The sequence below is a fragment of the Hemitrygon akajei genome, unplaced genomic scaffold, assembly GCF_048418815.1.
Source record: "Hemitrygon akajei unplaced genomic scaffold, sHemAka1.3 Scf000050, whole genome shotgun sequence".
In the NCBI taxonomy this organism is placed as follows: Eukaryota; Metazoa; Chordata; class Chondrichthyes; order Myliobatiformes; family Dasyatidae; genus Hemitrygon; species Hemitrygon akajei.
The window spans coordinates 5,595,377-5,607,554 of NW_027331936.1; the positions used below are offsets into that span (position 1 = coordinate 5,595,377).

Here is a 12,178-nt window from a genome sequence, read left to right on the forward strand (position 1 = left end):
CGACACTACACTGACTGGCCTGATCTCAAATAATAACGAGGCAGCCTGCAGAGAAGAAGTCATCACAGTGGTGTCAAGAAAACAACCTCTCCCTCGTTGTGACAAAAACACAGGAGCTGGTTGTGGATCTCAGGAGGAATGGAGACAGGGACCAAATTCAACATTTCCAAGTCTGTTATTGACACAAAATGCACATTTTAATATTGATCATGACACAATGTATTTTATATATCGTTATTAACATAAACATATTTATAGATTGTTACTGACAGAGAATCGTATAATTTATGTTCCGTGTGTTATCTGAATGTGCTTGCCTGTGATGCCGCCACAAGTCAGTGTTTCTCTGTACCTGTACCTTCCCGTACTTGTGCACTTGGCAATAAATTCAACAGGACCTGAGAAATCTCAGTGAGATTTGATTAGTGATGATCATCTTGGCAGCTCGGTAGGTCGAATGTATGAGACAGTACACTGTTAAATGCAAAACCCTGAACAGTGTTGATGATCGGAGGGATCTTAGACTCCAAGTTCATTGCTCCCAGAAAGAGACTGCACAGATTGACCGGGAGGTTACGAGGGCAAAGGGCATGGTTGTCTTTATTAGTTGAAGCATTGAGTTCAAAAGTTGGGAAGTTGTGTTGCGGCTGTTACGAGCCTGCGGTCGTACTGTGACTGTTTCTTTAAGAGCGCCGGCGTGAGGAGGCGGGGCTATGACGTCAGTCACAGGCTGACAGCGCTAACTGTGGACTGAACCATAAGAGAGAGAGAGCGATCTGCAGACAGGCAGTCGGCCAGTCTAAAGAGAGAGAGAGAGAGAGAGACTGGAAAAGCTGATCGCTTCAGTTAGTCGCATCTGAGGCTTGGAACTCTCCTATGTCCACAAGAGTGGGTTGATAATCGGCACACAGAACCACAACGAATGTGTGTGGCTGTCACTTCGTATAATCCATAGGAGTGGGTTTCGGAATGTCTTGTATTAACCCTTGCCTGGGAAGGTTGTGACAGGTCACTTTCGCTGATAACTCGTATTTGGACGATTCAACGGATAAGAACTTCGTCGACAGTTATTTTGAAGTAACGGCCTTTTCTCTACGTTCCACCCTGGATCACAAATATCTCCCGACGATCATTTATTCCGTGGATTACTGAACTTTCCTACTTTACCATCTCAAGATTCTGAGCTTTGTTCCCTCAAGCTCGATAGTCTGGGAGTTATATTTACACATATATACACTTAACACTGTTAACTTTATTTCATTTAAGTTTCTATATTATAAGTAGATACTAATAAAGAAAGTGGTTTTAACATCAAAACCAGACTCCAGTGTGAACTCTATTGCTGCTGGTTCGTTTCTAAAACGTTATCATTCGTAACACAGTTTTATAAAACTAGATAGACCACATCTGGAGTGTCTCATACAGTTCTGGTCGCCCCCATTCTCGGAAGGATGTCGGGGCTTTGGAGAGGGCGCAGAAGAGGTTTACCAGGACACTGCCTGGATTAGAAGGCATGAGTTATAACGAGAGGCTGGACAAACGTGTTGTTTTCTCCAGAGCGAGGCAGGCTGGGGTGAGACTTGATGGACGTTTATAAGATTACGAGAGGAATAGATAGAGTGGACAGACGATATATTTGTCCTGGGGGTTGAAATGTCTGATACATTTAAGGTGAGAGGAGATCTGAGAGACAAGTTTGCTTTTTTCCGCAGAGTAGTTAGTCACCAATCCTGTCACGTGATCCCGTTTCCTGTTCACGTTTTTCTGCAGATCTGCAGCATTTGCGGGTCACTGCTCTACGTGTCCGTGTAGCTTCATCTTTCCCCGTTCAGCCAAGGCAGTGAGATCCGGATCTGTCACGTCCTCTCGTTGTGGTGGACAATATGTTTTTTTCTGCAATATTTTCAGCATGTTTCATTTCACTGTTTTTATCTGCTGAAGTGCTGCCAATGTTTCTGGCTGTCTGACCCATTTATGTGAGAATTTAGACTTTTCTATTTCTCTGCGCTTCTCATAAATGTGTACAGTTTAGTTAAGCTTCACTCCACTACTTCCAAAGCAACAACCCAGTCAGTCAAATAGTTCCACACAATTAAAATAGTTTATTACATCGTTTTTTTTTCATTTCGTACTATTTATATAATTTAACTATGTAATATTTATATTATTATATTAAATCACAATTGTTAAAATCTATTCTACTGCTGCCGCAGAGACAACGAATTTCATGACATATGTCGGTGCTATTAAACCTGATTCTGATATTGATATGGGAGACCCACCACCGGTCACCTGATCCCAGTTACTGCAGATCGTAATGAGAGATTGAAGCCTTTTCTATTTTTTTTGCATTCCTCAGAAATGACAACAGTTCTGTTTCCTTCTGCGGTTCCAGAGCAGAAGCTCAGTGTGTCTAACATTTCCACACAATTAAAACGGGGTATTTGTTTATTCTTATTACGTACTGAGACACAGTGAAAATCTTGTCTGACGTACCATCCACACAGATCGATACATTGCAGCAGTACATTGAGCTGATATACGACAAAACACTCACTATAACTAAGCATTATGGCTGCAGAGAAAGTGCAGTACAGATAGACATATGATGCAGGGTCACGTCGAGTTACATTGTGAGGTCGAGTCCATTTTATCATTCATTTGGCTTATAACTGCAGACAGGAAGCCGTCCTTCAGCCTGGTGTTACGCACTTTAAGGCTTTTGTATCTCTCCGTCAATGTGGGAGCGGGTTTGCTGCAAAAATGTCCAGGTTGTGAGGATCTTTGAGTACATGGCCTGCTTTTCCGAGGGAGGGGAAGTGTAGGAAGAGTCCATGGAGTGGAGGCTTGTTTCTCTGATGTTCTCTGCAGTTCCTTGCAGTCATGGGCAGAGCAGTAGCCATACGAAGGCGTGAAGTATCGACAAGGAGCTCAGAGACCTCGGCCTTCACCCTGACTTGTGCAGCTGAATCCAGGAATTCCTGTCAGATCGCCAGCAGGTAGTAAGACTGGGCTCCATCTCCTCTGTCTCTCTGACCCTCAGCACACATAACCCACAGGGTTGTCTCTTTTGCCCCCTCCTTTACTCTCTGTGCACACATGACTTGTGTTGCCACCCACAGCTCCAATCTGCTAATTAAATTTGCTGACAGCACTACATTGATTGGCCTAATCTGAAATACTGATAACAATCGATCAAATGCCTCCTGACAAGGCTCAGTCCAAACAAACTTTTCACCCTTCTTCAGGAGATTGGTCAGAGGAAGAGCGTTAGCAGCAAAGTTCTTACAGAACTTACGATAATATCCATCCATTCCCAGAAACCTTCTAAGAGCCTTCTTAGCAGTCAGAATAGGAACTTGAGAAATTGCCTGGACTTTTGCCCGAACAGGAGCCAACTTGCTTTGCCCAACAACATAGCCAAGACAGGTCACAGTGTCATGGTCAAATTCACTCTCAGCCAAGTTAACTGTAAGGCTGGCCTGGGAAAACCTGTCAAACAGCTTTTCTACTGCAGAGATATGCTCTTCTCAAGTGTCACTCCCTGTGACTAAGTCATCAATATAAGCATCTGTATGTTCTAACCCTCGAATTACAAAATCAATCATTCTCTGGAATGTTCCTGGAGCATTTTTGTATTAAGATATTGTATTCACACAAACCAGATGGTGTCACAAATGCAGAAATTTCTCTACCTCTGTCCGTCAATGGAACACACCAATACCCTTTCAACAGATCTATCTTTGTAAGAAATTAGCTATTCCAACCTTATCGTTGTTTTTGTTACTGCATTTTCCTTCCTATAATCAGTGCAAAATCTAACACTACCATTAGGTTTGGGCACAATAACGCATGGTGACACCAATCTGATGCTGAAGGACTAATAATACCATTTTCCAGCATATATTCAATTTCTTGCTCAGCCAATTTACACTTCTCTACGTTCATGCGATATAGGTGTTGCTTAATAGGTTTCGCTTGACCAATATCTACATCATGTACTGCGACCGTGGTTTGCTTGGGAACATCGGGAAATAAATCTTTAAATATCAGAATTAATTCCTTCAGCTGTTGTTGTTGCTTTAGCTGCAGATGAGACAACTTGTTATCAATGTTTTCTAGAACAACCGAGTTCATTAGCCTAACTGGGACCACGTTTGGCTTGTGAAAATTCTCAGACGAGTTAAATGCTTCATTCTCAGGGTTGCCAGTTGTTTTAACAACAACACTCACAGATGCTTCCTGCTTGTCAAATTAAGGCTTTATTATATTTATGTGTACCACCTGTGTTAGTTTACGTTGGTCGGGTGTTTTAATAACATAATTCAGATTATTAATTTGAGAGATTATTTCATGCGGTCTATTGAATTTCACCTGAAGTGGATTTGTCAACATTGGAGATAAGGCTAGCACCTTATCTCCCACCTGGTATTTTCTTTCACGAGCCTGCTTATCAAACCAACACTTCATTTTGTCTTGAGAAATCTTTAAGTTTTCTCTACAGGATTGGTGTAATATATTTTTGAACTTCAAAACATAGCCTAACAAGTTAATATGTACATCTCCATCAATCCACTGTTCCATTAACAAGGTCAAAGGTCCTCTCACTCTATGACCAAATACCAGTTCAAATGGACTAAAGTCCAGTGAACCCTGGACCAACTCTCTGACTGCGAACAAAAACAAATGTATTCCTTCATCCCAGTCTTTTCCATTTTCAACACAATATGTCCTAATCATGGTTTTGTGGGTAGAATGAAAATTTTCTACAGCACCCTGTGATTCCGGATGGTATGCAGACAATATAACTTGTTTAGCTCCCAGTTCATAAACTACCTGCTGGAATAATCCAGATGTAAAGTTACTTCCTTGTTCAGACTGGATTTCTTTAGGCAAACCAAATAAAGTAAAAAGCTTGGTACGAGCCTTCGCCACAGTTTTAGCTTTAATATTGCTGAAAGGTATTGCCTCTGGGAATCTGGATGCAGTACACATAATAGTTAGCAAATACTGATGGCCAGCTTTAGTCTTTGGCAATGGGCCAACACAATCCACTATAAATTTTGAAAAGGGTTCACCGAATGTAGGTATAGGCCGGAGTGGGGCCACTTCAGTGACCTGATTAGGTTTACCCACAACTTGACAAATGCGACAGGTTCTGCAAAGGGTCACAACATCTTTCCTCAAATTCGGCCAGTAAAATTATTTCATAATCCTGTTTACAGTTTTATTCACTCCAAAATGTCGACATAAAGCCAAACTGTGGGTCATGGTTAAAATTTCAGTCCTATAAACTGTAGGAACTACAACTTGGTGAACAATTGCACATGCCTCACTCACTTCTATAGCAGGTGGCTTCCACTTCCTCATTAACACTCCATCCTTGAGATAATACCCTACTGGCATTTTCTTGATCACATCATCTGAGAGAGCTAATTTTTAAAACTTCAATCTCAGGGTCTGGGTTCTGTTCTGCTATAACCTCCTTCCTTGACAGGGATAAATCTTTCTCATCAGACTTACTACCGGAATCCTGTTGAAACAATGAAGGCAGTAAAGTCCCTGACTGGTCATCATAACCTGAATCCCGATTTTGGCTATCATGGGTATCAGAATCGAGCTGCACAGAACCATCTGTGTCGGCAGACTTTTTAGCCATACTTCGAGTTACTGGGCAGGAAGGATAAATGTTAAAATCCATCTGTGGGTCGTCAGTGGTTGGCTTAGTTGTCAACTGCACTGCAGGAACAACTTCACCATCTGCCAGGTCATCCCCTAACAGCAAAGTAACATCTTCCACCGGTAAACTGGAGCACAATCCGATTTTAACAGGTCCCGAAACCAACCCTGACTGTAAAGTTACCTTGTACAACGGCACAGAAACCATGCTGCCCCCAATGCATCACCAAACTTTAGAACACTGTCTAATATAAGTGACTGAGAAGCCCCAGTAACTCGAAGAATTTTCACTAGTACCGGGATTGACCCCTCCTTTACTAATACAAACCCATCTGACATAAAATGATAGAATCTATTTTTAACTCGGTCAGATGTCTCAGTCCTTATCTGAGCCTTAACAGAATGTTCAAAACACTGTAGGTTTAGAGGTGCTTCAACATACTGAACACGGGCATTTGGGACCGCCTTCTTTTCGTTTTTCCTCTTCAGGATGGAACAAATAGCCATCTTATGACTAACTTTCTGGCAATAGTAACAAGAAAGATTAGAATATTTCTCCTTCAACAGTTTCCCTTCATCCTTACTCTTCTCACTAGTCCCAGCTTTAATTTCTGGTTTACCCTGATGATCCCTGCTACTCTTTTGGAAGCTCTTATTCGGGGTGTTAGGGGTAACCCTACTTTGTAACGGGGTCCAAAATAGACCCCATGAACTCTGCTGCTATTAAGAGAGAGAGAGGGAGGCGTCCAGAGCGATGAGAGAGAGAGAGTGGGACAGAAACTTCTCGAAAGATGAAGCTGGAAGTATTTATCAGCCTCTGCCTCGTCAAATGGAGGTACCAATTTAACTTCCCGGCTGGCCTCAAACTTATCACCAGAGTCTAACACTCGATCCCTTTGCTGCAATCCCTCTATCTTTTCCAGCTCGAACAGCCTCTGTCTTTCTGCTTCCTCCCTCTGTTTTCCTGCCTCTCTAGCCTCAAACTGCCTCTGTCTTTCCGCAGCCTCCATCTTTAATTTTTCTCACTTGTACTGGAGCTCAAGCTCACTAGGTTTACTTGCAGGAAACACCTCCAATTCCTCCACTTTAAACACATCTGTGCCCTCCTGATTGTCAATTTCACCTTATCAAGTTTTAACCTTTTGGCAATACACAACAACTCAAAAGTTCTGGTGTCCTCTAATGCCTCAGAGGTTGGTGCTTCCAGACATCTATCAGCATCCATTGCTGCTGATTTTCCACACACAAATCAATCAAAAGGGATTTCCCCAATGAAATCGATAATAAATCAATACGTCCCCAAATCTGTTCATATCCCGGACGCAGGCCCCAATTTTGTTATGAATCGCAACGCTTTAGACACGAACCAGCAGCAATAAACTACACTTGGAGTCTGTTTTTGATGTTAAAACTACCTTTATTAGGATCTACTTATAATATAGTGTTACGTACCCTGTAACTGGGTGTCTTACCAGCAAAGATATAAGTATCCATTGGAGTCTGGTACTATTATCAAAACAGTGTTTATTAGTAAAATATACAAATCAATATCAACAATGCAAATATACCGATAATACACGTTAGCAATACTAAACCTAAAAGTGTGGGTATAATAATAATCAATAATAAACAAACTCTATCGATGTCTAGGGGATAATGAATTGTCATATGTGAATATAAAGTTCAGTTCTGTTCATACAGGCTGAGGTAGTTGTTGGTCGATGTGTTGTAATTGTTGGAGAGAGAGAGAAAGAGAGCGAGCAAACAGTGATAGCCAGTCAAACCTTCCTTTACGTTCTTGATCCATCGATGTGTTGTTGTGGCCATTTAGGTATGACCCCTCTGTCCTTTTGCTAGACCGTTCTTCTATGGCGGACTCGTCACCCAGGCAAGGGTGGACACACACACAAGCCCCCACCAGCCTCGCTATAAACACTGAGTTAAAATTGACCGATCCTTCGTTCGGTCTCCGATGCCCCACACTTTCTCGTGGGTTCCAACACTTAAGCAGTGCTCACTAGTGTGTCTCTTGGTGCGTCTGAGGGGTGTCTCCCCAGACCTCTATTTTATCCCTACTGACAGGGTCTCAGGTGTCAATCAGTTTTGAATGGCTTAGTCCATCAAACCAGCCCACTCCGGCTGTCCACTGAGGAATTTTAATGAACAGAATGGTACCAAGTAAACAGCCTTCTCCAGAGCCATAAGTCTTACAGGAGTCATAATATGGTGGAACAACAAGTCTCTTCCTCCCTGAGTTATCCCTCCCTTATCTGAAGCAAATGTTCCAGTCCAAGTATGTTTTTGTTTCATCTCTTTCTCTCTCATTAGCAGCCTGGCAACAGTAATGGTTTGTAATTCTCCCAAGGGAGGGGGACATGGGCAACCCTGCACCCTTCTGCCCATCAGAGCTGTTCATCCTTCGTAACAATAGTAACTTAAACAAGATATACAGAAGTTAACAGTGTTATCTGTATATATGTGTGTAAATAAAACTCCCAAACTATTGAGCTCGGGGGAAACAAGGCTTGGAGTCTTGAGAAGGTAAAGTATGAAAGTTCAGTTCAACCACAGAATAGGTGATGAGAGAGATATTTGTAATCCAGGGTAAATGTCAAGAGAAGGCAATTATGTCGAATTCCACAGGTTCCATGGTCATAAAACAAGAGAACAGTCATGGTAGATTTTATCTGTCATCCTTCCAAATCCACATACAAATGATCACCGAAAGTGACTTGTCACAATGCGTATCATCTTCAAATGAATTACCACACCACACCCAGGCAAGGGTTAACACATCAGTGGTCTTCACAGGATACCCCAAATCAGATCCACACCTATAGCTCAAACAAAGTAACAACCACACATTTGATTTATGCTGAATCGATAATTAACCCACCCTTCTGGGCATAGGAAAATTCCAAACAGTGACCCTTGGCCACTCGTTCCCTGGTTTCGATCCTTCCATTTTTCCTCCTTCGTCTATGTCTGACTCAGAATGTCTGTGTCCTCGGTTAAAACTAAACAAACTGCGAACAATGTAAACAAGCTGCAAGTCAGACTGATTCACATTCTTAATCTCTCTTAAAATGAAAGTCCACAGCAAACGAAACCTAGGGATTCAAAACAACGGCCACTCCCCATTGTGAACTGACTGGTGTGCCAGTAGTTGGGATGACTGAGTGAATCCTTTCCCACATTCTGAGCAGGTGAATAGCTTCTCCCAGTGTGAACTCGCTGGTGTCTCTGTAGGTTGCATGACAGAGTGAATCTCTTCCCACAGACTGAGCAGGTGAAGGGCCTCTCCCCAGTGTGAACTCGCTGATGTCTCTGTAGTTGGGATGACTGAGTAAATCTCTTCCCATATTCTGAACAGGTGAACGGCTTCTCCCCAGTGTGAACTCGCTGATGACTCTGTAGGTTGGATGGATCAGTGAATCCCTTCCCACATTCTGAGCAGATGAATGGCTTCTCCCCAGTGTGAATTCGCTGATGTCTCTGAAGGCTGGATAACTGAGTGAATCTGCTCCCACAGTCTGAGCAGGTGAATGCCTCTCCCCAGTGTGAATTCGCTCATGTCTCTGTAGGCTGGATAACTGAGTGAATTTCTTCCCACAGACTGAGCAGGTGAACGGCCTCTCCCCAGTGTGAACCCGCTGATGACTCTGTAGTTGGGATGACTGAGTAAATTCCTTCCCACATTCTGAACAGGTGAACGGCTTCTCCCCATTGTGAACTCGCTGATGACTCTGTAGGTTGGATGGATCAGTGAATCTCTTCCCACAGACTGAGCAGGTGAATGGCTTCTCCCCAGTGTGAACTCGCTGATGACTCTGTTGGTTGGATGGATCAGTGAATCCCTTCCCACATTCTGAGCAGATGAACGGCTTCTCCCCAGTGTGAACTCGCTGGTGTCTCTGTAGGGTTGATGAATGAGTGAATCTCTTTCCACAGACTGAGCAAGTGAATGGCCTCTCCCCAGTGTGAACTCGCTGATGACTCTGTAGGTTGGATGGATCAGTGAATCTCTTCCCACAGACTGAGCAGGTGAACAGCTTCTCCCCAGTGTGAACTCGCTGGTGTCTCTGTAGTTGGGATGACTGATTGAATCTCTTCCCACAGATGGAGCAGGTGAATGGCCTCTCCCCAGTGTGAACTCGCTGATGACTCTGTAGTTGGGATGACTGAGTAAATCTCTTCCCACATTCTGAACAGGTGAACGGCTTCTCCCCAGTGTGAACTCGCTGATGACTTTGTAGGTTGGATGAGTGAGTGAATCCCTTCCCACAGACTGAGCAAGTGAATAGCTTCTCCCCAGTGTGAACCCGCTGATGACTCTGTAGTTGGGATGACTGAGTGAATCTCTTCCCACATTCTGAGCAGGTGAACGGCTTCTCCCCAGTGTGAATTCGCTGATGTCTCTGTAGGCTGGATAACTGAGTGAATCTGCTCCCACATTCTGAGCAGGTGAACAGCCTCTCCCCAGTGTGAACTGACTGGTGTGCCAGTAGGTGGGATGACTGAGTAAATTCCTTCCCACATTCTGAACAGGTGAACGGCTTCTCCCCATTGTGAACTCGCTGATGACTCTGTAGGTTGGATGGATCAGTGAATCTCTTCCCACAGACTGAGCAGGTGAACAGCTTCTCCCCAGTGTGAACTCGCTGGTGTCTCTGTAGTTGGAATGACTGATTCAATCTCTTCCCACAGATGGAGCAGGTGAATGGCCTCTCCCCAGTGTGAACTCGCTGATGACTCTGTAGTTGGGATGACTGAGTAAATCTCTTCCCACATTCTGAAAAGGTGAACGGCTTCTCCCCAGTGTGAACTCGCTGATGACTTTGTAGGTTGGATGAGTGAGTGAATCCCTTCCCACAGACTGAGCAAGAATAGCTTCTCCCCAGTGTGAACCCGCTGATGACTCTGTAGTTGGGATGACTGAGTGAATCTCTTCCCACATTCTGAGCAGGTGAACGGCTTCTCCCCAGTGTGAATTCGCTGATGTCTCTGTAGGCTGGATAACTGAGTGAATCTGCTCCCACAGTCTGAGCAGGTGAATGGCCTCTCCCCAGTGTGAACTCGCAGATGACTCTGTACTTGGGATAACTGAGTGAATCTCTTTCCACAGACTGAGCAGGTGAACGGCTTCTGCCCAGTGTGAACTCGCTGATGTCTCTGTAGGGTGGATGAATGAGTGAATCTCTTCCCACAGACTGAGCAGGTGAATGGCTTCTCCCCTGTGTGAACTCGCTGGTGTTTCCATAGGCTGGAAGAGTGAGTGAATCTCTTCTCACAGAATGTGCAGGTGAATGGCCGCTCCCTGGTGTGAACTCGCTGGTGAGCCATTAGGTTTGATGACTGAGTGAATCTTTTCCCAGAAATTCAACAGATGACCAGCCTATGCCCAGTGTGGTGTGAACTGATTGGTGTGTCCACAGGTGGGAAGACCGACTGAACCCCTTCTCACACACAGAACAGGTGAATGGGCTTGCCCAGTGTGAACTTGCTGATGTACCTTCAATTGTGATGACCGAGTGAATCCATTCCCACTGTCTGAGCAGCTGAACGGCCTTTCTCCTGTGTAAAATGACGGGTGTGCCAGTTGGTCAAATGACCGCGTGAATCCCTCCCCAAAGTCTGAGCAGGAAGGATGGTCGATAGGATCCCTTGTTCCACTTCTTAAACATCTAGACAGAGACAACAAAACTGGTGTGCCGTGTTTGAGCTTCCAGAGACAAATTCCTTCTTGTTTTTAACCTGTAAAAGATTTACAAAATCCATCAATGGGTGTAGGACAACATTTCAGATGAGATTACATGAGTTGCCAAGGTTTGATCTGGTATCACACTGTTACAGTGAGGTTAAACCCAAGTTGGACAGAGAAATCATCTCCTGACTGGGTAGAGTGCTGGTGTCTGGAATGACCATCAATTCCCTGATGCTCTTCCTGTCCCTGTAAGAATGGGACATTTCTGCCATCTCCAATTTGAGCGTTGGCTCAGTTTGACTCTCTCCATTGGTATTACTCCCTGTTTTTGCTGAGCAACATGGGTTCCTGGCCGCACAGTAACTGAAACAGTCTCACGCAAATAGTTTTTCTTGATGTGCATTTGGATTTTCTTTTATGTATTATGAACTTAAAGTGCTACAGTTTTAACGCCATATAAAAAATTCCTGCTGAGATGAATGGTTGGTCCGCACAGCTGTTAAAAGGACAGAGTGAATTTTTGTATTATTGTCACAGTCATAGAAAATTACAACACAGAAACAGGCACTTTGGGCCATCTAGTCTGTGATGAACTATTTAATCTGCCCACTCCCATACCCCTACCATCCAGGTACCTACACGATCCTCTTAAATGTTGAAATCGAGCTTGCATGCACCACTTGTGCTGGCTACTCATTCCACAGCCAGATAACCGTCTGTGTGAAGAAGTTTCCCCTCATGTTACCCTTAACATTTCACCTTTCACCTTAACACATGGCCTCTGGTTGTAGTCCC

The 12,178-nt window shown here is 43.9% G+C and overlaps 1 protein-coding gene across 1 annotated transcript in view; it reads right to left on the bottom strand.

Moving 5' to 3' along the window:
• The window catches only part of LOC140721099 (uncharacterized), an 18,561-nt gene extending 7,539 nt beyond the window's left edge, over window positions 1-11,022 (bottom strand). Inside the window, exons 1-2 of the mRNA XM_073035964.1 lie at window positions 10,820-11,022; window positions 9,210-10,569 (exon numbers count right to left, since the gene is read on the bottom strand). Of these exons, the coding sequence (XP_072892065.1) occupies window positions 9,210-10,569; window positions 10,820-11,022 (1,563 nt within the window). The remainder of the gene's footprint in view (window positions 1-9,209; window positions 10,570-10,819) is intronic.
• Between the last annotated feature and the right edge of the window lie 1,156 nt (window positions 11,023-12,178).